This window comes from Myripristis murdjan, chromosome 9, assembly GCF_902150065.1.
Source record: "Myripristis murdjan chromosome 9, fMyrMur1.1, whole genome shotgun sequence".
Taxonomy (NCBI): domain Eukaryota; kingdom Metazoa; phylum Chordata; class Actinopteri; order Holocentriformes; family Holocentridae; genus Myripristis; species Myripristis murdjan.
This window is the reverse complement of record NC_043988.1, coordinates 24,262,401-24,288,202: the sequence shown is the minus strand read 5'-3', so window position 1 is coordinate 24,288,202 and position 25,802 is coordinate 24,262,401. Positions and strand designations below refer to the sequence as shown.

At 42.3% G+C, this 25,802-nt stretch overlaps 2 protein-coding genes across 6 annotated transcripts in view; both read left to right on the top strand.

Annotated features, from left to right (window-relative positions):
• The first annotated feature begins 3,455 nt into the window (after positions 1 to 3,455).
• On the top strand, positions 3,456 to 8,172 carry LOC115365168 (sesquipedalian-1). 2 transcript variants are annotated; one of them, XM_030060015.1, is made up of 3 exons: positions 3,456 to 3,568; positions 4,243 to 4,340; positions 5,237 to 8,172. In XM_030060015.1, exon 3 carries the CDS (start codon positions 5,271 to 5,273, stop codon positions 6,165 to 6,167), a length of 897 nt encoding a protein of 298 aa, XP_029915875.1. In that variant the 5' UTR covers positions 3,456 to 3,568; positions 4,243 to 4,340; positions 5,237 to 5,270; the 3' UTR covers positions 6,168 to 8,172. The 2 variants fall into 2 exon arrangements, with proteins under 2 accessions (XP_029915875.1, XP_029915877.1); XM_030060017.1 differs by having other exon boundaries at positions 4,243 to 4,346; positions 5,242 to 8,172.
• A 1,505-nt stretch (positions 8,173 to 9,677) lies between these two features.
• The window catches only part of sh2b3 (SH2B adaptor protein 3), a 51,298-nt gene continuing 35,173 nt past the window's right edge, over positions 9,678 to 25,802 (top strand). The window contains exons 1-2 of one of the 4 annotated variants that reach the window (XM_030060014.1): positions 9,678 to 9,803; positions 24,116 to 25,345. In XM_030060014.1, the coding sequence (XP_029915874.1) occupies positions 24,146 to 25,345 (1,200 nt within the window). In that variant the 5' untranslated portion in view covers positions 9,678 to 9,803; positions 24,116 to 24,145. Of the gene's footprint in view, positions 9,952 to 21,658; positions 21,699 to 24,115; positions 25,346 to 25,802 lie in introns of those variants that run through there. The other 3 variants (XM_030060012.1, XM_030060011.1, XM_030060013.1) reach the window with 3 other exon arrangements.

Sequence of the window (25,802 nt, the reverse complement as noted above, 5' to 3'; positions counted from 1 at the left end):
CAAAAAGGACAGCTTTTTATTTCATACTGAACAAAAGTGGCAGACAGCTCAGTCCTATTAACTTTGATTACTTGTGTGTGTGTGTGTGTGAGTGTGTGTATGTGTGTGTGTGTGCCTGTATATGGACACTGATATCTTGTTATACTGTAATTTTTCTCTGTAAAAAGCCACTGCTGTGATTTCTCTGTCAGTTGGCTCTCCTCTCTGCTGTCAGAGCGTTCGCACTAATATGTTTCCTCCTTTTCCCCCCACAGGGCCCATCGAGAAATGAGTGGAAGGAACTTTTGTTTCATGCGTTGATCAACTCTGGTTGATCAAGGAGGGAGGAGCCAGAGCTGAGGCCAAGCGTCCCCCCATTTTTTGAGCACTAATGGCTGTCAGCCAACAGGAGACAAAACCTTGTAGCCAAGTTCATACTTGGAGACAGAACACTGAATAACCTCCAGGCACAGTGGAGAGAGGCTGTGCAGAACTTCAAATTTAAATTGGGAAAAGGCAAGGGGCTGCCCGGTATCCATGTAAGAGCACACAGAGAGATGAATTAACACTAGTAAAGATGATATTTTTTGTTACATAAATAGTCGAAGTAAAGATTAGAGTGGAGGTTTCAAAAAGTGGAGATGTTGCCTGGCAGCCAGGTGCTCATTTGCAGCACTGCTGAAGGCAAGACTAAGATGTGGAGGTTTTAGGATCTAGTTGGTGTGAAATGATGTCAGTCATTGTTTGATTGTTGATTATATTGGCTTTTTCTCTGTGCATACTCAGATGAAAATCAATAGCTCCACTCAACCAATGAAATTTGCCCTCTAGAATGCGGTTGTTTGTGTTTGGAGAGACTAATAGGTCTGTCAGTGAGGAAAACACTGTTCTGTTGGACTGCAAATGAGGAGAAAGAATATTTTGTCATTATGTGCCATACTGCGCATTTCATATTCACAGTGTAGTTATGGAAAGACAAACGATTTGAAAGTTTTAATGATGTGATAATAATGATGTGGTCACTGATTTGTGTCCAGACATTATGTTCATAGTACATCAAGGTGTGTTTGCTCTATCAGTGCCATGCAAACATGCATTGTTTCCCCTCACAATAACATACAGATTTATAGTGTTGCATAGTTACAGCTTTAAAAGAATCCTTAAAGAAATAATAATTTGCATCAAATTTTCTTTGTATACAAATATACATGTACATGTTTAATATATATCTATATATTTCAAGCATTTTTATACGGAGACTTTAACATTTAAAGAGACAATATTTTTGATATTGTGTCGGATGACTGAGAGGTATTTTGGAGAAAGCTGACATTCGCAAGAGGTACATATTTCTTGATTTATTTATATATAACAACAGAACATTATTTATATGGATGAAATACAGATGCTTCAGTTTTATCGCTATAATAAACATTACAGAATGAGCTGTATTGTATGAAAAAAGTGCAATGTGGAGATGAGAAATGGCGTAAACCAAATACCTAGATGTGCTTTATCAGATGGGAGGCTTGAAGCTGAATGAATGCATGACTGACTCTTCCACTTTGTCCTGCCATCACTGTGTTTTTCTATGCATTTTTGTGGAGAAGCTGTCTGTTGGTGCGTCCGACATGCAGGGTGCTAGGCTCTCCACGCTGTAGAGACAGAACCGAGAAGTATTATTTCCTCCCGTTTCCTCATTTGCTGTCCATCGCAAGTTGAACAAAGCTATCTCTGCAGCCACTGCTAATCTGACACTTTTCCTGGGTAAACTTACCGTCACATTGCCTGAGCCAGCAAGTACTTGTCAAGTGAGTAAAAAGATAGAATCTTACATTATACAGAGAAGGTGAACAAATATGATCCATGTAGACTGCGTTTTTGCCATCTGTAAAAGGGAGAGAAACATCGGCTGGGATGGGACAAACAGCTCTATGAAATGGAGAGTGACAAAAGTTGGTCGATACACAACCTTTCTCCATATTCAAACTGGAGGAACCACAGCTTATATACTCCACCTCTTTGTTCTCACTGGACTCAGAGACTGTTTTTTTATGACCGAACTCTGGACCAATCAAGAATCAGCTTGAAAGAGGACTGGAATGTCTCAAAAATCTGTCAGTGATGTTTTGTTGTGATGTCCACAAACTGTTGGAAAATAACATGTGAGAAGTAAACACTTTGCACTTAACGCTGGTGTCTCTACATGTACTTTGTGAGCTTTAATGTGAACTGCACAATGATTTTGAGTACAGACTGTTGATTTGATGTTGAAATTCCTTTATTATGAAATGTCCTTTTACAAATTAATCCTGTCTGATGTCAGGACTCTGTGAACTGGGAGTCAAATAGAGGAAATTAAACTGACTGCAAGAGCATCACACTTATCAAAGATACCAAAGGCAGTGCAAGCAAACCTTTCAGAAAGAAAAATACATCAAACAGCATCAGCAGCTGCATCAGTTAATTGAAGATTAGTGTGATGAGATACTAGACCAGCAGTGCCAAAGGCCATCGGCTGTCTCCAGAAGATATTCTGATGAATTAATAGTGGCTTGTCATAGTCAAATGCATTATACAGGCCGCCAGCAGCTGTTAGTGCCATAAAAGTGAAGGATGGGGATAGAGGGTCGGGGCAGCAGCAGCCTGGAGAGTCGAGTAGCACGCCTAAGGCTGGAAGGTCACTGGTTCAACTCCCTGAACCCATGAAATCAGCAAGGAAAGCCTGGATGGGGACAGTGAATGAACAATGCCACAGTGACTGTCTCTGGTAATGCTCAGTCTTAGGTGCCCTAGAGCTAGGCAGCCAACCCTTAACTGCGTTAGAAGACTTCCAGATGTGAATGTTTATACTGGTATGAATCCAAAATGAGCTTGAAGCCGGGCTGGATGATAAGGACAAAATCAGAGAGAAAAATCAGAAAAATCAAAAAGGTTTTTTGATTGACAGTCATTTGTAATGTGGATACGATGACTAAGCAGGTAGAGGCAAATAACAGCACACCTAGAACAGACTTCAGAAAACTGCACCTTTTTACTGTTACGCAGCCTTTCAAGCCAGCCAAACGCACCAGAATATTACAACATCCACAATCCCAGACGATGTCTAGTTTCATATCACTATATCAACATATTGTCCAGCTCTTGCTTGAAGTGAGCTCTGCCTCGATAAATAAAGCTTAAAGAAAAATGCAGATAGTTGATTTTCTTTTGCTCTTTTTCATTATATTTTATTAGTCAGCAGCTCCACACAATTATTCTATTCTATTCTATTCTATTCTATTCTATTCTATTCTATTTGAACAGCAGCCAATGTTGTCAAATTAAAATGATAGTGGCAGTTTCACAAATAGGGTTAAAAGTAAGCAATAATACTTAGTACATGGAACGAAGGAAGGAAGGAAGGAAGGAAGGAAGGAAGGAAGGGATTAATAATGAAATGTACAAAACATCCATTCAAATTGACCGCGCGCACACACTGTGCGTGCCCTCACTGGTGATCACGTGACAGGGAAGCCCGTGGAAGGAAGAGACACAAAGCAAAAAACGGGAAGAAAACCTCTGGCAGGGAAAACGTCTTTGGCCGCAGGTACGAAGCAGCACTTGACACAGTAATGTCCGGCATTACGTGTGGTGGTGAATTTACTTACAGTGTCGGTCAAACAGCGAGCTAGTCCTCCAGGGTTTGGTGAACTATCCCCGGCTGTAAAATGCTGACGCTGGATTTTAAAAGACTGTGTTTTTTTTTTTGTTTGCTAACGCGGCTACAGACAGTCACACAGACATGCAGACAAACAGCGTCTTGCTAGGCTTTTGTTCAGACACAGACAGACAGACAGACAGACCCTTTGTTGTCTCACGTTAATCTCACGTCTCAGACAGTGCATCATTTTCTGGCCTTCTGTTTCTGTAGCCTGAGATAAAAACCGCAAAATGCTGCAAAGTGATGATGTGTCAAAAGCTTGTGCCCAATCCCGATCCTGCTCCGGTGGAGAGTGACTCACTTCTTCCAAATACGATTTTGCTTGCTCAGAGAGGGGGAAAAAAATACTGCAACACGCTTTGCCTCTGAAATTATCTGAAATTTCCCCTTCTGCATGTTGACCTCTCTTCTCATGTGGACTTGCTCGTCTTTTCCACTCAGATTTGGGCAACAAATGAGGCCACAATCTCTTTGCTCGTTTGCCGTCGTTGCTGGCTAATCCACGGACTGCAATTTGTGGGGAAAATCGCTGTAACGCCTGCCACATTTTGTTTTTCCAGCCCTCAGACAAGAAAAGATGGAGACATGTTGAGCTGTGAGTGAGCTCCAATGGTGAGGAGGGGGAGTGGGAGACAAATGCTGGATATGAGATAGACAGGTAAGTGCAATCGTACTCTTCTGAAATGTGTACACAATATATATTTTAGCTCTGAGCCTCTGTTAACACAAGTTGGGCTCTGAACAAGAACAATTCAAAGTGTTAGGTGAGACAAAGCAAAGCAGTTACTTCATTAATACATTTTTACACTGTGCTAAATGAGAAAACAGAGGTACACCAATGCAGAGTTAACTTTATTCCTCCATCTCAAGAAAGGACTAACATGGGATTATTGTTCTGAGCACAGAGGCAAGGTCTGAGCCACTGGTTTAAAGTGTTCCCACTGGTCATAACATGGTTTTAACTCAAGAATTTCTCCCTGTTGTATTAGCAGGCTGGTTGCATTTTCTGTCAGAATATATTTTCAGTGAGTCAGCCGTGTATTCCTTTGCACAGCCCATGTTTTTTATTATGAGTAGTTTTCATTGAATTTGGCATGGTTCTATCTACTTAGTCATTTGGACTGCACAATATTGAGGCAAATGTAAGAATAGAGGGATAAGTGTGATTGCACTGCCTTGAAAGCAGCAGGGTATCTTAGCGGAGATGGGGACTGCCTGTGTTGCTAAGCATCTGTCCTGCTGAAGTGTCCTTGAGCAAAACATTGAAACCCTGCCAGCTTCAAGAGTCTTATTCTGTGGCTGCACTGACATCCTTGTAGTGAGGGATAAATAAAAAGGCCTATTTCCCAGTAGGGATCAATGAAGTATCACATTTTATTTTTATTATGTTCACATGCATGTGTTTAGACCAGTAGTGTGCAATCTTATGTCATGACAGGCCCAGAGTCTGCAGGTTTTCCCTCCGACCAAACACTGCATCAGCTGGTTTGATTAGACACAAATGAGTTAGGAATGGACTTATCAGCAACCTCTTGTCCTTATATTGTTTCTCAGATAAGAAAAAATCAACTGAGGGAGAGGAGGCAAGATGAAGCTGAACGAACGTAGTGTGGCGCACTACGCCACCTGCGACTCACCGCCAGACAAGACGGGTTACCTGTTCAAAAAGGGTGAGCGCAACACAGCTTACCACCGCCGCTGGTTCGTCCTCAAGGGCAACATGCTCTTCTACTTTGAGGAGCGTGAGAGCCGCGAGCCCATCGGTGTCATTGTCTTGGAAGGATGCACCGTGGAGCTGTGCGAGTCGGCTGAGGAGTTCGCCTTCGCCATCAAGTTTGACTGTGCCAAAGCCCGGGTCTACAAAATGGCTGCTGAGAACCAAGCAGCTATGGAATCATGGGTGAAGGCGCTGTCCCGGGCCAGCTTTGACTACATGAGGCTGGTGGTGAAAGAGCTGGAGAGGCAGCTGGAGGAGATCCAGGAGGCTGCGGGAGGCGGATGTGGTGGGGCTGGAGGACTGCAGGGCAAGGCCAAGTCCTCCAGGCGAAACCAGGTGGCACGGTCCAGGTCTGGAGCATCCTCTTCATCGTCATCTTCATCTACGTCATCATTATCATCATCCAGTGCCCCTCCTCCACCAGTCCCCTTCTATTCCCATCGGAACCCCCAGGATGAGGTACAGCTCATATCTGGGGGTTCCAAGGAGAACGGGGTAGCGTGGACTAAACCAGCCATTTCCTTGGCTAATGGGTTTGGGGAGGGGGCTTCATCCTATGTGCCCTGGGAAGGTAATGCAGACTCTGGGAATGGCAGTGTCAGTGGGGGTAGCGTGGATGGTATGAGGCCTCCACCTGTGCCTCCTCGGAGAAGAGGAGCATCTCTGGAGAGTCCCGTCTCCCCGGGTACCGGCTGCTTCTCCAAGCTCCACGACTGGTACGGCAAAGAGGTGGAGGAACTGAGGGTGGAGTGGCTGCAAAGCCAGTAAAGTGTTGGAGTCAGAGCATTTCTTTCCACCTCATAATTATATCATTCCTTTCTGAACTTTCTACAATATTATATAGACTTTTTGAACACAGCCGGAAGGTCAACGAACTGCAGTTTGAGTCACTGCTAGAATGGATTAGACTAAAAATTCCTGAGATTGATTGTAGATCTTGTCTGGTACAGGAGAATCAATCAGTTTGTCTAAACTGTTAACACCATCCATCTTAGAAAGGTAAAGCCACTACAAAATAGACACTTTTTCCTAGCTGAGCTAAGAGAAGTTTGCCAAGACTAACATAAAATGTGTAATGCTGGATTTAATACCTCTTAAATAAGTTACTAAAAACTATATCCCAGCTGACAATTCCTCAGTTTTGGCAGCAAGATGTAAATACATTCAGATAAATGTTGTTTGGAGATGTATTCAGTGACATACACAATTGTAAGCTCTAGGTATCCTTAATTGGCCCTGTGATAAAACAAGTGCACAGCAAACTATGCTTGGATTTTATTGCGCTGCCAACATTCAAGATTATTCTGCCAGTTCTGAATATGTCTCATTTACCATTTAGGGCTTGGTTTCTGCAAATCATCTTACCACTAAGATCATTTTTAATCCATTGACTCATAGTGGAATGATGATGCTTTTGGGCTTGGAGGTGCTTTGGGGAAAGCCAGCCCTGATCTTCCCCCAGACTCCCACTAGGGCACATTTCACCCCAGAGGACTTTGGTGCTTAATGTCAGAGAGAGCATCCTCTCGACAGGCAGTGGGGGCCGCGGTGGGAGCTACATGTCTCGCTAAGAGCAACACATTCTGGTATTTTTAGCTCTTGTTAGCCAACAGCCAGATGATGCTGTGTCATGTGAATGATTGTCACTTGCTCCTTTTTTTGACTTCTGTTTCAAAAAGGAAATTATTTAACCTTGAACAGAGAACACTTACATTGTCTTTGTAACTCTTTGTTCATTTTATATTAAGAGAGGATAGATTATATACACTCAAATTATATCTTTATTGTTTTATATTTTATCACACCATTGATTTGTTACATTTGATAAAGTATGACATCTGAATGTTATTGAATGAGTGTACTGTTAACTGATATAGGCCTGAGCGTAAAACCTCTCAGTATCTTTAAAGATATTAGTTATTCCATGTTGGAAATTCAAGTCCAGTAACACCAGCACTCTACAAAATAGGTCATGTAAAATGATCACTTCTGTTTCTATATCCAATCATAACAGTTTACATTTTTGCTTTATATGTGCCTTATGATTTCTTTCTATCTCTGTTATTGCACTTGCGACCATTGCCACAGGGCCACAGTGACAGAGGATTTTGTCTTCCTTTTCTCATTTTCTACTGTACGGCTCATTTTTCTTTCTAGCCAAAGCTTCATCAGTTTGTGACAATGGCTCACTTCCTCCAGCCTGCATCAATGCACAGCTCTATTATTATTATTAGAGTGTGTTGGGCTTGTATCTGAAGATAAATGACAAGATGGGAAAGAGTGGTACGATTGGGATTGTTTTTTTTTTTTTTTTTTTGAAAAATCAGCTCTGTGGAGATGACATGCTATTGATGTTTACCGATGTTTTGATGATTGATGTTTTTGACAGTCATGGTTGTGATAATAACAATTTTATTGTCCCCCTTGGGAGGGTTCTTATATTTACTGATGATAGCCCTGTGTTTCATTCAGTTTTGATTAATATTTTAGGGATTTCAAGAATGTGTAAAATTAGCAACATGTATAAAAATTCAACCTATGTCTTTATTCAAGAGTGCCAAATGTGGGATGCAACATAAATGCACACCTACACTCAGTGCATCATTTTCCTCATGAGATTTTAGGAACATTTTGCAATAATATGTAACACCATATCTGTAACACTTTTGAATAACCACTAATACTTAACAGACTGTAATGAAATGAAATGACTGTACCTTGAAAAGATCTTTGTGAAGCATTTAAACACAAATAAACACTGTTACTCTTTAAATGTAATTGCCTCATCTTGTTTTTGTTTTTTTTTAATCGCAGTCTCAACTTCCAGTACACGTCTCTACCTGTCAAAACATTTGAAAGGAAGACTTTAGATGGAGAACGATGGGTGATTATGAGAAGTGACAGTTAAAACATTTTAAAGAAACGCATCAACTTACTGTAGATCATTTGTATTGACCTACCAGACCATGCGCCACATTTGTGATTTTTCTAGCCATCTATCACCAGAGGTCGCTCTGTAACAATTTTAGTCAGTGGCCTGCAGCCTTGTCCTGGCGACCCAGAGCCCTCATGTTTGACACCCCGGGCCATTCAGCACGAGACTGGGTCACACCTATACGCCAGGTGAAGGGGGGACAGAAATGCAGACTTTATGGTGATGTTAGATGATTTATCCGACCAGCACCTTTAGCCAAGTCAGTCTGTGTCAATTGTGCGTTTTAACTATTCCTATTGCATTTACAGGCCAAAAGTAAGCACTTGAAATATAATGATTACCTAAGAGGGCACACTTAATAAAGTTGATTTATTTACTGAGACATACACCGCACAGCGTTAGGCCTCTGTGGTCTGCAGAGCTGCACTGGGAGCAAGGTAAATGCATCTGCTCTTTTTTTGGAAGGCTTACTAGTTTGTTACACAATGGATGCAAAAACATTTCGGCCAGCCCAGAGAGATGGGATGACACCAGTGTGAATAATTCAGGACCACGAGTAATAATAAGCAGAGCAATTTCATGGTAAATCATGCACAAAATAGTCAAACCGTCTGTATCAGGCGTATTGTTGCAAGCATTCGTGACAGTTTCGCATCGTGCACATACTTGACCACGGCGAGTCACTTGGGAGGTGAGCCACGGCACGGCAATTAACCAAGAGCAGCCAGACGGCTTCTGGTCCGCTGCTTTCAAAGTAAAAGCACGAGTCTACGTACTCAAAGTTTACTAAGACATTTTGCCATAAATTACCTGGAAGATTTTGCTGTCTTAAATGGTAGATGTGCTCGAAAATGAATGTTAGTGTTACTTATCACAAAGGATAAATATGGACAAACTTGGGGTCAACATAAAAACATTGAGAGAGGAGTTTTCTTGGGAAACAAAATTGGCTGGAAATGTTCTCAGAGGGTTATGTCATTCCCGAGCCGCAAATGCTGCAAAAAATAATTAAAAAAAAAAAAAAAAAAAAAAAAAAAAAAGTAATAAGATAATATGTTCCATAATGTCAAAATGACTTCTCTTTTGGCACATTTCACCTATCTGAGCTTTTGCCTGCCTGGCTTTATGGAGTCTAAAGGCTCCCATGCCGAAATTAATTACAGTGGCTTTAGTATAAAATGATATTCAGAAAGTTATACTAACATAGCCAAAATGTGCGGGACCTTTATTTAGGAAGGCTGATGTTTTGCGCGGCAAAGCGGAAGTAGCCTCGTGAATTTCCGTTAACTTCACACAACTGGACCGCGGCACATTTTTTTTTTTTTTTTTGACAGCGGAAATGAGGAGAGCCACCACTTTTTTCCGCGTATAAGTTTCCTTCCTGAAAGTTTCTCCCCCCCTCTCTATGCAAAGGAGCAGTTGTATGCATTCACAATGAGAGGGAAAGCGAAGAGCCTTACAGCATGCAAGTATTCCTCTAATAATATGTTTGTTGTTCATCACCGACGTCGTTTTGAGTTACTTTAGATGCTTCCCAGCACATTTCCGTTATGCGAAGTCCAACTTGTTGGTTAGTCGTCGTGCTGTGGTGGATGCCCATCCGAGATAACGGAGAACGTGAGTATGTTGTCAAAACCGAGCCTGTCAACAGTTTACTCTTGTTGTCTCCATGTGCTTACACAGGAAAAAAACAAAACTCCGCTCAGATGCATGTCGGATATCCCTAAAAAAAACAACAACAACAATGAGCCACGGCAGTTTGGGGTTGCTTTCGTTACAAATTTTCGTTTGTAATCGTCGAAATGTGTTCATGGATGTGGGGCTGATGAAATTTAAAGGGCTCTGCGCCTTCTTCGTAGCCACTCCGATGCTGCGCAGACTTTTGGCGATGGAGTAAAGTTTGCTAGGAGAAATAATAACACCGCCATGGTTTTCTACATCAGTTGCTTAGCGACAGTTGGCACAAAAGATGCACGTGCTTATTGCAACTTTATAGCTTTATGCTAATAATATGGTTACTCCTCGGTTTAAAGGTTATTAATCCCTTGGTTGGACACCAGGATAGTGACGCAATTAATATAAACACCATGTCAAACTTGTTTATCAGACTTGGTGATACTGGAAATATTAAGGTTGATTTATGGGAAATTAAAAGGGCGCTGCTTTTCCAGCTCTCGGCCATTCGAAGCTGGGTGCTCGGCCTGCAGCGCGGCCTGCATGTGCACGTCTACATTGGTGAATCTAAATTTTGCAGCTACAGTATGTGGTGCGCGTGTCCGTGAGCGTGCGCCACCGTGGGTGTGCGCTTGCTCGTCTCATTGGCCATCCTCATGAAAGCTGGATGGAGAACAGGAACAAATGGGGAACAGCCACTTGTTTCACAATCCAGTGTTGTGTAGCAGTAAATCAAGTCAATAATGTGTGTGTGTGTGTGTGTGTGTGTGTGTGTGTGTGTGTGTTGGGGATTCATTTGTATTTGTATGTCATGTGCATGTGTATGCTTGAGCACAGGAGTGTATGTGGGGGTATTCATATCTATTCATGTCCTCTGTGTATGTGTGTCTGTACACATGAGAACCGGTGTGTGTGTGTGTGTGTGTGTTGGGGGGCTAGACTAAACCCAAGGCATACTTTAGGATATTTATTCAAGATGCTCCTCGCCTGTTTCATAAGAGATACAGAAGGAGTATGAGTATAGTGCGGTTGTACTAAATTTCTAATTAAATTCATATCAAAACCGCTGCTGTCGGTCATGTATTTATGTTCAGGAACAACACACCAACATCACACCAATGGGCTGAGGTTAGGTCTTGGGTTGATTTGATCATTCAAATATGACAGTCATCACACCTTACGTTCTTTTAAAAGCGCCTGGCTCTTGGGTTGCAGCACAGAACACAGAAAGACTAGCCTTTAGTGTGGGAAATTAAAGGCAGCCAGCTGAACTTCTCTGAATGTTGTGCTGAATGCTGTGGCAGGCACGTTTGTTAACTCTGTCAGGCTTTCTGGCAAGAAACCCCAAATTAGTTATTTGGAGGTTGCGTTATCTTACAAAAATCAGGTTGGGTGGTAAAATCATGAATGTGGCTGTGTGTGTAATGAATTTCACAAGAGGTTTGTTACCTTCCTTTACTAAATGTGTTATGGACATTTGTGCTCATTTTAGTGCTGCTAAGATGAAATTCTTTTATTCCAATATAAATGTGAATTGCACCATATAGAGCTGAATGTGAATGCTGTAGCGCCTATATACGGTTCAGGTAAGGTGAGATACTGTTGACGAAAAACAAATGAAGCCTAAATTTTATGGATGTGGGAAAGTGGCGGTTATGTTAATGATTTTATTAGACTTTTTGGCACTTAAATTCTTAAACGCTTAGGGGCTGGGTGAGGTGCTAATGTTGAGTAATTGAACCATTTCATTAACGTTAAATCTTCCCTCACTCAATTTGATTACATGGTTGGGGTTTGCACACAGCACAAGAGTACATTGTTCTGGAAACTTTTTCTTCATAGAAAACGTCTTTCTCTGTAAAGAAGCTTCTTGGAAATTTGAGATCAAATTTGTCACTTTTGCATTTTTGCGAAGTTTCTCATGCGCTGGTGCAGCCCTAACCAAACCTATTCTAGGAGCATGTGATGTGTATGCGTGTGTGTGTGTGTGTGTGTGTGTGTGTGTGTGTGTGTGTGTGTGTGTGCGCGTGTGTGTGTGGCCATTGCAGACTGAGCAGTGAGTAGCAGTGTTAAAAAAGTAGTGGTCTGCAGCCATGGCTATCAGCAGTGGATCAGACAGTGTCACGCATGGTTCCATGTCTTTAACTGAGATGTTATCGGTCGCCAGCGCTTCCGCTCGCCTCAGGGGTTCTAAGAAATCCACTGATGTGACCACAAGGGAGGAGATCTGACCCACAACGGTCCTGCAGGGAGAGGGAGAAGGAGAGAAAAGGAAAAAGAGAGAGAATGAGGGTATGTGGGGCAGTGGGAGATAAATTGGCTGATCGGTAGAAATATTAATCTGCAAAAGAAGAGCGATGGAGAGAGACGGAAGAAAGTTAGAGAGCAGGGACACATTGGGAATGAAATATAGAGGAGAGGGAGCCTGCCCCTCGGGGAAAAGCATGTCGTGATGCGAGCCGGTGACACGGGCGCCTCCTAAACATGGGCATGGCGAGAAACACACGTCGAAGCAGTGTGTGTTTGTGAAATGCAGTTTACTGAGGCATTAGGCCACACACGCATACAACCAGCAAAGCCTGAAATCTCAGACTGAACTCACCTGCGCGCGCACACACAAACACACACATAGCAGATAATGGGAGTAAGTTTGTGTGCATGCATAAGTGTGTGGTATGTTTGTGTATTTTTCCAAAGCAGCCATAATTACAGACGGTATGTGCGTATTTGTGTGTGTTTAGATCCAGCATACCCTTGTTCTTGTTATTGGAAGAATGTTGATTATAGGCCAGATTTAGCTATAGCTGTGTGAGAATATCACCCAAAACAAGTGTGTGCTTGTAGGCCGTACTTTACAGTTGCAGTTCATTAGTGTGTGTTTGTGTGCGTTTGCGCTGTGGATTTAGGATGTGGTCGGGTTGTTTTTTGTTTTCCCAAACAGCCCAACCTAGCATTAGAGAGGAAACAAACCTAGCATGTTTGCATTATAGTTAGAAGTATTTTCTCCAGGTTTCACATGCGTGTGTAGACAGTGCATCAGGTGGCTGTGTGTGGTGTGTTTATTGTGTGCATGTTTGAAAGAGGAGTCATTAAGTCGGAGAGGAAGTGGAGGGTTGAAGTGAAAATGCGAAAGAGCCTATCTCCTCCCTGGCTTTACACTTGCGAAGCAGAAAAATGGGATCACACCATGTAACTTCAGACAGTTCCTGTTTAAATATAAGCCCAGCGTTACCGTCGTAACAGACTGGAACCCAAAAACCGCTTCCTAGTAGATATCCGTGCACCAGAGTCGTATTTTGTAAGTAAGAACACTAAAACACAATTGGCTGTAATCCTGAAAAGAGCTCCTGAATCATTCTTCTCGGGAGGTTGAATGGCTGCAGGTGATTCACTTTTGTAGAAGAGTCAATCACCCCCACCTCCACACACACACGCACATATCTCATGTCCTAAACATTATCATGTGTCCTTGTGAATCAGAAGCAGTCAGAAACACATAATAAAAGTGGATGACTCATTCATAAAGTGCTCGCAGAGTTCAGATAGAGTTGCCTGTTGTATTCATAGGACTGGAACACAGTCTAGTTTGAATTGGCTGAGCTGCATTGATTTGACTCGGCCAAGTCATGAATGATGGAATGCTGTTTTTAGCTTGTTCGAAACTAAGCCTGCTTTTGAGAGCCTCGGTAACGATCAGGCTGGAGTGACATAGCAGCTGAGGATCATACTTTTACTGTTTGGTAGTTAATGTTCAGTCTGTGAGCGTTTTAATATAATGTGGGCAATCCTAATTCTTTTTGTTTATTTAACTGTGAGTTGTGTGAAAGCTACAAACAGTGTTAACAGTGTGCCCAGTACACTGACTTATGGTTAGACATAGGCAACATAGGAAATACTAATTAATTATTTCATTTGTAATGAAGTCAGTTAATATATGCAAAAATCACACTAGGCAAATTGTTCATTGCTTTGAACTGCATTGTAGAGTTAGATATGAATAAATGCAATTTTCAAGTAATGTTCCCTAATTTGTTTCAGATCTCAATTTGTGAGATTTTGCTCTTTATTGTTTATTTAGACAACAGAATTGCTCTTAATTATGCCATCAAAATATTATTCTATCGAGAGACAATAAAATATAACATTGAATTATATTGCACCCAGGCTGTCAGTTGCCATAAAATTAAATTAGACTATAAATGGGCTGAAATTAGCCAAGTCGACAGAAATTTTAGCATTAATAACACCATTTGCGTAATATTGCCACATGAAAGCTGGGCGCAGTGGATGGGCAGTGCCCTCAAAGCCGAGGTCATGTAGCCTGCATTTTTTTTTTTTTTTTTTTTTTTTTTTTGGTTATTCAGCTTGTTGAGCAATTGGTGCTGGTGTTTTCTTTTTAATAGAAGTTAGGACATGAGGACCCTGTGATGCATTCAGCTCAAAAAAGATAAACAAAAAAAGGCTGTTATTGAGGTGTTTGGTGAGCAGGCTGAGACTCAAGTTCATTGTGATTTTGGGACCATTTGACCAAAAAATGTCATATTTAAATTCACCGTGACAGTATTGCCCGGGCCCAATTCAAATGGGAGGATTGTTTGCTGAACTTTTACTTTAGTTATTAGTTATTGTCATGGTTTGTAGTTACTCAGCTACAAGGCTTACAGTGTTGCCGAGAAGTCTGTTGACCCCATTTTATTACTTTCCCTTAACTTGTCATCCAAATAAACCCTTAAACTCTCTCCTCTCCTCTCCTCTCCTCTCCTCTCCTCTCCTCTGCTCTGCTCTCCTCTGCTCTCCTCTCCTCTGTCATTGTTTCATGTCTTTTTTTCCCTCTGTCATTATGTCTCAGTAAGCCCTATATTTTAGCATTTCTTTGACATGCCATGGTCTGTCTCAGAAGGCTAATGATAGACTGCAGACTGTGCAGAGAAGCTTTGTATTAGTCATTGGTAGAATGCGTGACAGCTGGATGGATGCTTGTTAATGGACCCCTGAGAGAATCTAAGTACCGGGAACACCTTCCTCTTGTCTTTACCAACTTTCAAACACAAAACTGTGACACATCCTGGTTAAGTGCGGTATCACAATTGAGCAAGGTTCTTGCATCATAAGCCGTTCCAATTTAATACAGACTCCAAATTTGCTTTCCACTGAAGCATACTTTTAGTTTTTGTTGGATTCCCTCTCACATGAGTTGTAATGCTTTTCGCCCAATCCAGCGCTGCACAATTCCATCTTACCCTCTCAGACTCAGGCTTTTGGTTTTGCTTTCTTTCCCAACCTGCCTCCCCGTTCCCAGACCACAGGAAATGGCCAGAGAGCAGCCAGGCCTTGTTTCTGTGGGTCTTAAGAATAGCAGCATTGTGTTGCATCGGAGCCTGCATTGTTGTGGGAAAGTAGGACTAAGCTAGAAAACGCTCTGACCAAAACAAAATCCCAGTCTACCCAAAGGTCTTTTGCTGACACGTTCTGCATATGCAAAATAAAAAAGAGGTCTTCACTAGTTCATCGCTTTTGCTGTTTCCTGTTTTCTTTTAATAGTGGGTAGTTGCAGTTATAGAGCTAGAAGGAGAGAGAGAGAGAGACAGAGAGAGAGACAGAGAGAGAGAGCTAAATGTAAAAATATCAGCCCATATCTTATATGGTATTGATATAATGATCTGTCGGTATTTTTCATTTTCATTAACTAATAGCTAATAGCTGCTACTCACCGGTAACACCACATGTTTAGTTATTCTCAGCCTCAGCCATACTGTGCCAAAATAATTCTCCCTTTAATAGAGTAGAATCAAAACACTATGAGATTTCTTGAACTATATTCTTGAAGCCACAAAGATGCTATCATAGCCAAATTTCCCCTTCGTGTTCCCATGCATCAAACTTCTTTAGTTTATAGGCAGCTTTATTTTTTTCTGATGACAGCAAATGTACATTTGCCTCCTTGTCTTGAGTCATTTTGTTTGAGTCATGCAGTCAGCATAGACTTTTGCACAAGTTATATGCAATATAGGCCATAGGCTTTTTTATTGATATATTTGGAGTAGACTGAAGTTGAGCTTATCTGTAATATGGCCACAGTCTTTTCCTTGCTTGTTTTCCCTACATCAGCTGATGCTTTCCTCGGGCTATGGAAAGTAAGGCCGAGGTTATCTCATGTTTCAGTACTACTTCCTCCTTTACAATATGTTCTTCAATTATGTAAGTGGTATGCGTCTCACTTTCTGCTCGGCTTCGTTATCAAAGCTCTTTCACATCTCACTTCACAGAAAAAGGAACACAAAGTCTCAGCTGGTCCCGTGTCTCAAAACGCAAAACTCCCAAGCCTTTACATGTTGGCCTCTCCTTTTAAACAGTTGATCAGTCAGGTGATAAATAAATCAGCACTTTTCAGCGGCGTGTGCTTGTTTTCAGGTTATGACTTTTTTTCAACATCTTGATAAAGCACAAAACATGAACACAAATGGATAGAGGCAGGTCACATAGACAAGAGAATGGTCTTCTTTCAGGTCAAGCCAGAAAACTGGCTTGTTGCCCTGCAGTAGAGTGTACTGCTCTGCTTGTTATTATCAGTGTTGAAGGGTAGCTGCACTGGAGGGAGTTTGTTACCTTGTTCTTCTGCTGACAGAGTTGGCATGGAGTTAGCATGTGTCTGATGCAATATTTTAATATGTTATATTAAAGACCTGAAGAATGAGGAGGAGGACCTGAGGTGTCATTCATTTTTGAAGTGCCGCCTTTTTCTATTGACAGAGTTAGCATAGTGTAGCCTGATGTTTGTGTTTGGTTGCACTCTTGCGTTTCTTACCCATAATTCTTTGAAAGTGTATTTTCACTTGTGCATGAGTCTGTTTCTGCATGTTGTGTGTGTGTATGTGTGTGTGTTTGTGTGCACGCATGCATCCATGTACTGGTCGGTGCTTGCCAGGGCAGGGCAGGGCTTCCTGTTCCTGTGATTGCTGCCCAGACTGAGCAGAGTGGAGCACAAATCCTTTGGTCTCTGTTCCTCTCTGGCTCCGCCACCTGGACTCTCACCACCGAGCTGGCACCGTCTTTTCTGCTCTCACCTTTCTCGCGCTCTGTTTGTCTCACTTCCTGCCCTCCTTGCTCCTTCTCATTCTGTTTCCATTTCTGTAGATGTCTTTTTGTCTGTCTCTTTTTCTTGTGCCTCTCAAGAGGTTGTGTGTCCAACTTTTGCCCTCTCTCCTCTGCCTCTTTTTCTTGCTTAATCACTTTACTCCCCACAGCTAAGACTGAGGCTGCAGCTTCCTCCCTCTTCTCACTCACTTAATTTTATTCAGATGTCACTTCCCCACCCCCTCCCCTCCAAGTTTCATGATTCATTCAGTGAATCAGAGAATTAAAATTCAAAGGTGGTAACGGAATCTGTTTCTTATCCCAACCTCTGTTACGCACATGTGGCTGTGTTTTTTTCTTTTTTTCGCCCTCGTTTACTGGAAAGACAGCGTTGTTTTCTTGAAGAGCCTCAGTGCCATGCAGACTAATTGAGTCGTAAGTAACAGATTGGATCCGGCTGATCTTGGTAATAAGGACAGGGCTATATAAAGGTCAGAAGGATGTGGGTTATTGCAAGAGATATCACTGAGGTTGAGGTCTTTGCCTTTTCTCTGGAACTTCTCTCTGGAGTTAGGTGCATTTTGTATAACGAGGATAATTAAGAGCACATCCTCTTTTTGTTGAAATGAAAAAAAAAGGGCGCATGTAGGAGTGCACACACATTCTCAGCCACGTTGCTTACAGACACACGTCTCTCTCTCTCTCACTCATTTTTTCTCCTTGTGTTAGATTAAGAAAAATACTCTACACTGGCCACTTCACAGCCAGTACTTGACCTGCACAATCTTTGAGAATCTCTTTTGTGTCTGTGTGTGTCCATGGCTTTGAACAAGAGCTGGTCCCAACTGGCGAACATAGGGAGAATTTAGTGGTGTGTGAGAGCTGATACCAACCTGTGAGATATAAATAGGATGACCCTGCAGTAGGGCTTCCACTAACAACACTGATAAATTCCCCATCCAAAGTCACTCTGTTTGTTTTAGTTTCTGGTGTTTGTACCAATATAAATACCTTGTTTTTCTTTGGAAATGAACTGTGTGTCTGTGCCCATTTGCTCCAGTATTGGTGTTGGCTTTACAGTCTGAGGCATCGGCTTGGCTGTGTGCATTTTGACAGCAATGCTGGTTGCAAGCAGCTGTGTTTTGGCTCTGCTCCCAGTGGGCCATAGCCAGGATAGCGTTCACTGGCTGCTATGGGCATGCGGGTAGATCCTTCCTTAAGAATGGAGGAGTGATGCTCATGTTTTGGAGATCTGGCTACTTATTCAAATAGTAGTCAGAGGAGAGGAAGAAAGAGCAGAATGAGAGGGGATGGCATACAACTAGGGATTGGAATCATAATCAGTAGGAATCAGTTGAGAATGGGAATCGTATGCCTCTGAACTTATCAGTTCCTTTTATCTATGCTGGCGTGGAGTTTTTTTGTTAAGCTTTAGCACCAGAGAAGAGGAGATGCGCAAGCATGCCCTCTGTATTTTACCTTCTCCCGGTTGTACGAGAAAATATGCAAGCCATGCCACCATATCTTTCCTTTCCAGTGACTGAAAAAAGGGTGGTTTGCTAGAATAGGCGGTAGGATTTTGAACACTGGGAGAAAGGAGAATACAGAGGCACTGCCTGTGTGTTTGTAGTCGTGTTGAAAATTGATCAGGAATCAATAAGGGAATCAATTAGAATCGGACCAATAAGCAGCTTCGATGATGGAATTGATATAAATAAAATCTTATCAGTTCCCATCCATCAGTTCCCTGCATATCACATGGGTTGGGCGCCTGATTTGAGCCCACAGATGCCACAGTTTCATGCCATGCACATTAGCCCAAGCAGGGATGGGCGATAAGATCAAATAAAGTGTCACGATATCTTTGACTCATGATATGGAATACCACGATATCCATATTGTGACGGTATTGCGGGGATGACTATTGGTGCTTGCATTAGATGTTTACACACATTAAATTTTTGATAAACAATCATTAGTGATGATTAAATAAATAATCAAATCACAGACCAGCTAGAAGAGTCAGACATTGCATCCATGCACTGTAATGCAGCATTTAAAAAATAAACAACAACACTTATACCATTATAGTATCCAAAATGTCAGACGAGATCTTGTCCCAAAACATAGTATTGATATAATATTGGTATGTTTCCCAGCCGCACTCCTTGAATGTCTTAGGGTTGACTTTACTGATAAGTACTCAGTGAGCTGACACGAGACCAGAGCACTCAAGACCACAGTGGTTACTCATGTTGACAAGATCAATTCACGGGCGTCTTTCGCGCTTCCTGTTTCCTTGTTGATTAAAATCGGTTTTAGCAATGAATTACCGTGTTATGAGAGGTGGTAGAATTTTGTGGTCTTCTTTTATTACTTTTTTGCCCTGGCTTGTAGTTAATTTATTTTTTGATTAATCAAATTAATGAAACAGGTTTATTTCTGAAATTTTAAAATGTACTCAAAAAGGCACATGTAAGCCTACTGGTAGGAAATCAGAGAGAACAAATTTATCAATAGATGAATCACAGCCCCAGCTTACATTTTGAATTGATTGAGTTGCAAGAAGAGCCAAAATTACTACACCCAAAGTTCACAAGAGGAGTGCATGGTTCTCGTTTAGTACATTAGGAAGCGCTTTTCCAAGATTCAGATGAACAGATTCTTTTGTGTGCTTCTAAATGTCAGTTTATGTTCTTCTGTTTTCCCTGCACACTGTTTCTTTACAGCACCTGTTTGAGACTTGTGTTTATTATATCTGTCCCATAATGACAATGTCAAGCAGCTGTTCCGGATAACTACTGTGAGTTAGATAGCAGACACCCATTTACTGTCCATTTGCCAATTTATCCTAAGCGATTTCCAGCTGAAACAGTGATTTAACATAGGTGGGGCATATCAACAATAGCATATGACTTGTTGCTGACAAGCAGCTCTGCTCGGAAGTTACACTGCAGTTTTTCTTGCCAACAAACTCGCAACTAATGTCAGTGTCAGCCATGATGTCCTTTTCCAGTTCCTCAGCACAAAACAAATAGACTTTTGCAGACCATTTTCTCAAATTGCTTGTAGTGTTGATGGTATTGGAAGACAGTGTGAGATTGCTGTGAAGCACATTGGAGAGACAAAGATAGCACTTGGTGTGTATGCGTGTGTCACATTGAAGACTGCAAGTAGTCGAGGAAGAGTTGAGCAGATTAGTGAGGTTAAGTAGAAAGGGGGGAATGCATTGTTGCTCTGTTGCTCAGTTTACAACATTTTCCATGTAGCTGCAACTCAGCCTAGTGGTTTCAAATTGGGCTGTTGACCATTATTTTCTGTTGGCCCATGCTCTCTGCTGCATACTGTCCAGCAAAACAGAAAAGCCCTGAAATAAAAGTTTAAAAATGTATAAATGCATAAAAAAAATGCACTGATTCCAGGCTATAATTGATTATCGGTATCAGAGATTTTATCTATGACCAGTCCAGAGTAACATGTCGAAAATAAAACAAACTTATAATTTTCTCTAATTTTGTCTCATGGCACACTGTATTTTTCAAATGGTGAGAAAAAAGGGAGAAATTATATAAACTTATTTTGTCCCAAACTAATGGGCCGATTTCAGTGAGCGTCATGGTAATGGTATACAGTACAGATTAGTACTTAACGTTTTATACTTATTATTGGCCTTTGCATTGGAAAAAAGTGTTTTTGGTGCATCCCTGTAACAAGGGAATTCCATGTTCATGGTCAGATCTCCAGGAGGAGAGGAAAGGGAACAGGGAGAAGAGACTCAAAACTGTATTTTGACCTTTCTTTTTCCTTTGAAACTAACATGTGACCCCTCCACCCCCCACCCCCTTTAGCTTTTTCCATCAAGGTAAAAAGGGAAGGAAGGATGAATTCAGACACATCTGCAGATCCCCCTGCTAGAGGACAGAAGGGATGAAAAGAAAGGGAAAACCATGGGAACAGAGACAGCCAAGACCCCAGAGGGATATGGCGAAAGGAAGTGTGCGTGTGTGTGAGTGTGTGTGTGCTGTGGTGTAGTCAGTCAGTGCTGAGTCATGGCTGGGCTGGCCAGGCAGATAGAAACAGGCTTCTGGGGGGCCAGCTGGAGGGGCACAAGGGGGCATGCTCTGAGCATGCTCCAGAAAGCACAGGAAGGGTATTAGTTGTTGTGACAGGACACATCCAGGAACTTTAGTGACGCAATATTTCATGATGCCAAGTTTTCACTCCTTCATTGACGTACGTGTCCCCTGTTATGTCTTGTGATACTAATAGAAAAACTTTGGGTTTGTCGCGTGACGCAGGAGTAAGAATGCACGACAGCTGCCATGTGGGGGATACAGAGAGACAGAGAGGGAGAGATTAGCGGAGAGATAACAAGACATGTTGCTCCATGTTTTGCCCGACCACAACAACCCCCACCCCCTCACACACACACACACACGCACACACACATACACACACATACACACACATACACACACACACCCCCTCTCGTGGTTTTCTGTGATCTGTTGGACCACAGTCAGAGAGCCCCCCCTCCCAGACACACAGACACACACACACACTCATACTTCTGCTATTTAGAATAGACCCTTTCCTGCTGCATTGGAGGAAGAATGGTATGTAGGCACATGTTGATAAGGCTAAACCCTAGTTATTAGCTGATGTCTTAGTATTTTAGTATTAAACTATTGTTGTTTAGCAACTCATTTAAGGATGGTGGGACGCATTAACAACAATATGTGTCAAGACGAGCTAGGGTTATATAATGTAAGCTGGATGTTGGTTGATTTCAGAGGTGCTCTGATTCCTCAGAGGTGTTAAAACATTGACAAAAAAACAGTCTTTTATGAGATAGCATATTCTGCCTGTATTAACATGTTAATTGTTCATAATTAGTATTCCATGCAACCAGTGCAATTACAAAAATTACAAAAATCTACCATATTGTGGTCAATTTATCAAAGAATTGATGACATCATCAATTGAACATACTGTAGGCCTTCCAAGATGATTTGTTTGCTATACATATATGTCTATAAAATCAGGTGTTCAGTATCCTTAAATGGGCCTAATGATGCAACACTGAGTTGCCCATGGGCTGTCTGCATAAGCTGCATAAGCTCATAAGCTCAGATCTTGCATCAGCTCAGGCATGTTGTGGTTCTTTGTGAAAATGTGTCCTTTCTTCCACTAATCTCCTGTAACTATGGGTTGAGTGCACTTGCGGTGAAAAGTGTGTGTGCACATGCGGGAACAGCTTGAAAATGTTTGAAAAGATGAAGGGTAGGGTAGGGCCCTCCTTGAATAGTTTGGGAATGCATCCTGTTTCCTCTTATCCATGCAACTATGTGGCTAACTCTGAAGCCACTAGCCCATTTCTTTGTAACTCAAAGGGTAGCTATTAGTTAACCAGGCTGGATCAATGGATAAAAACATGTCGTATAAAAGAATAACACTTGTTTATGCAGTTCTGACCAAGTTCTCTCCAGGATTTTCTGACAAAGTGGTGTTAGCATACAGTAACATTTGCATTTGAGTGAGCATTTGAAAATTGGCTGTTTGATTTTTTTTTTTTTTTTTTTTTTTTTTTTTTTTAGGTTCTTTTCAAACCTTTTCAAGTGCATTTGATTTTGTCCAAATCAAGGGACGAGTTGTCGCTTTGCCCTTTGGTTTGGTAGTGTGTCATATGGCATAGTTTCAATCAAACCATAATTAATCAACACAAGCCACATGGTAGCAATCTTCCTATGCCGTTCACGAAATTTGGTGCGGGAAAGGATTTTCTTCTGTAGTAAACATACATGGGGTATCAACATCTGCTGTATTTGGAGTGAGAACACGATTTGACTCTGGTTCAACCCAACTAATGCAGAGGGCTTCTTGTGGTACCGAGAGTGTGCCAAGACCACCCTCTTAACAATGTCTGTGTCTGATTGTTTTGGTCCACACCCGAGAGCAATTGCTGTATTCTTGTAGTGAGGTAATGGTGAGACTTTTCCATGGTTCAGATGGCACAGAACAAACAAGGTGTGAAACCGGCTTTGCACTACAGCTATATTTCTTAATAATTCTTCATAAGTTGTTGCGCTGCTGCTGTTGGTGGGATAACAACATTTATGGATGCTTTTGCACGACAGGCATCGAAAAAGAGTCAAAGACAGAGAGACACAGTCAAGAAGCCATAGCAGTAATAATTCATATTATAGTCCTGATATAATGAAGGCCCCATCTTAAAAAAAAAAAGGAGAAGCCGCAGTCAAACAGGTCACATGTTCACACACACACACACACAGATGGACAGGCAGGCAGTGTGGTTGATTGAGAAATGTTCTAACCGTACTTCCTCAGTCAGGACCTCATTCAGTGTCTGTCGCGCTGTCTTATTACGGTTTCCATTCATCTTAGCTATTTGCCTCTCTGTCATGCGTATCAGCGTGATTTGGAACTGATTTAAATCAACTTTTATTGCCTCCTTCCTTCTCTCCCTTCCACCGATCCATTTCTCTTTCCCATTTTATTCGTGCCCTTCGCAAAATAAGATTTCCAGATTTTCGATCTGAATTTATCCCCACTTTGATTGTTTTTGCCATCATTTGATAGATGTTTTTTTTTTCTAGATCTGAAAAGTAACCCGTTGTTTCTGTTTGTGAGCCATCACACCGTCTTCATCTATTAAAATACTTTAGGCCTGGTTGATTGCCAGAGATTCTTTGCAGCCCCATGTAATCCAGTTTGAGCTGATTAAGATTGAGTGATGATAAAATCAGACTTTTGGCTGTCCTTTCTCTTATCTTGTTTGAACTGTTTCAAACTTGCATGTAGTTCAAATAAATTCTGTGACTCTTTTGCCAGTTCCATCTTACTCTCCAGTCATTGCATAACATTCCACATATCTTGATTTGTCACCAATTATATTTTCATTTCTCTCTGTTTGTTCCTCAAATGTCTAATTTTCTTTTTTCTCTTTCTTGTCCTAAATCTTCTATTCCTCTCTGTGTCTGTCTTTCTCTCTCCATCCTCCTGTCTCTCACAGCAGTGATTCTCAGCCGGTCTGGTTACTGCAATGAATGGTAACACTATCCATCCAGCCAACACCACAACAGCAGGAGGAGGCCCAGGCGTGGCAGCGCCCCCGAGAGGCTGGAGGGAGTTTTGTGAGCTGCACGCTATCGCCACAGCCCGGGAGCTGGCCGGACACTACCGGAGCTTCGCCAGAGAGCGGCCCCAGCATGACGTGCTCCCACCTGAAACCTTTTCCAAGCAGTTCACCGACCTCTTTCAGCAGCACTTTTGCTGCGAGGTCGACAAAGATGGAACTCCCCTCAACCAGAGCACATGCTCGACCACTACCGGTAGCGCTTCCACCACCACTTCTGTGGCCCCTCCCGTCCCACCTCCTCCTTCATCACAAGCTCTGATTGGTCGATTGCGGATCACATCCTTCTCCGGGGCGCTGGACTACCGGGAGGCAGGCCGACCAAGTGGAGGATCGGCGCTGTTCGCTGTCGTCTCCCCAAAGGCAGAGCCGGTGGTGGTGAGCCGAGAGCAGGAGCAGCCGCTGCGATGTTCTGCAGGAAATCCCACATCAGGAAACCCAGTGGTGCTCAGGGGGTCGACTCGTAGTGTTGGCGGTGGATCATTGCTGGTTCGCAGCCATAGCAATGAGGAGGTTTCTAGCACTGATCGCCGCCAGACATCTGAACGGTACTCCTCCGACTCTGCAACCTCCAACCCTGGGCACCCTGACGTCACACACTTCTCTGTCAGCCAGATCCGACAAAGCGTCAGACGGCTTCTCAAGAAACTGCCTCTTTCCGGCCCTCCCTCCCCTCAGGACCTGTCTCCTAGCAACTCCAGCACCACTAACATCAACAGTCCACCAAACAGTGGCGACAGAGTAGGCGGGGTTCCCTCCATGATTGAAGAATTGACGCCTCTGTCAGCCTCATCCTCCCTCGCTTCCCCTAGCCTTAACCCTGAAGCCCCGCCCCCAGCCTCTTCTCATACGTTTGTGGCTGGAGCTTCACACTTCCTGGATCGTTTCCGTCGGTTACGCAGCAGCAGCATGAGGCAGAGGAGGTCAGATGGGAGCAGCTGCTGTAAAGAGGGTCAACTGAGGTACCTGCTGGTGGATGACACTATCTCAGACACTCAGCCTCGCTGGCAACGCTGCCGCCTGCTGGTCAGGAGGACCAAGGATGCACAAGGAGGAGGAGGAGGAGGAGGGGAGAAGTACCAGCTGGAACTTTATGATCCTCCAAAGGTAAAAACACCTGCACATATGCACACATATTTTATACAGGCACATATATTACATGTATTTGAGCACATTTGTCTGACAGAGGACATAACTCAATGTGCATGTCTCAGGCGCAGCTATAGAGACCAGTTTAAATCAGTTTCATAATCTATACATTGACCAAATTTTTATTTTGTGGTGGCTTCTGTTGAAGAGCGAGTGAGTTTCACCAACATACTACCCTTTGGGGCTGAAAGATATGGTAAAAAAAAAAGTCGTATTGCGATTGATTTTAATGCAATTACGATAAGATGCATGATTTTAGTGGGAATACTTTTCATTTTCACTCTAAAAGTTATTAAAATGATGATGGTGGTAGTTTTGCAGTTTTGTATTTGCTGTGGTATGGTTTTGTGTTTTGTTATGGTGTGTTTTGTATTTGCTATGGTATTTTGCTATTTCTCTCTTGCTACAAGGCTTA

Bases quoted from the DNA above. Each gene is read 5' to 3' on its own strand.
- LOC115365168 (XM_030060015.1), top strand. From the start codon at position 5,271: ATGAAGCTGAACGAACGTAGTGTGGCGCACTACGCCACCTGCGACTCA.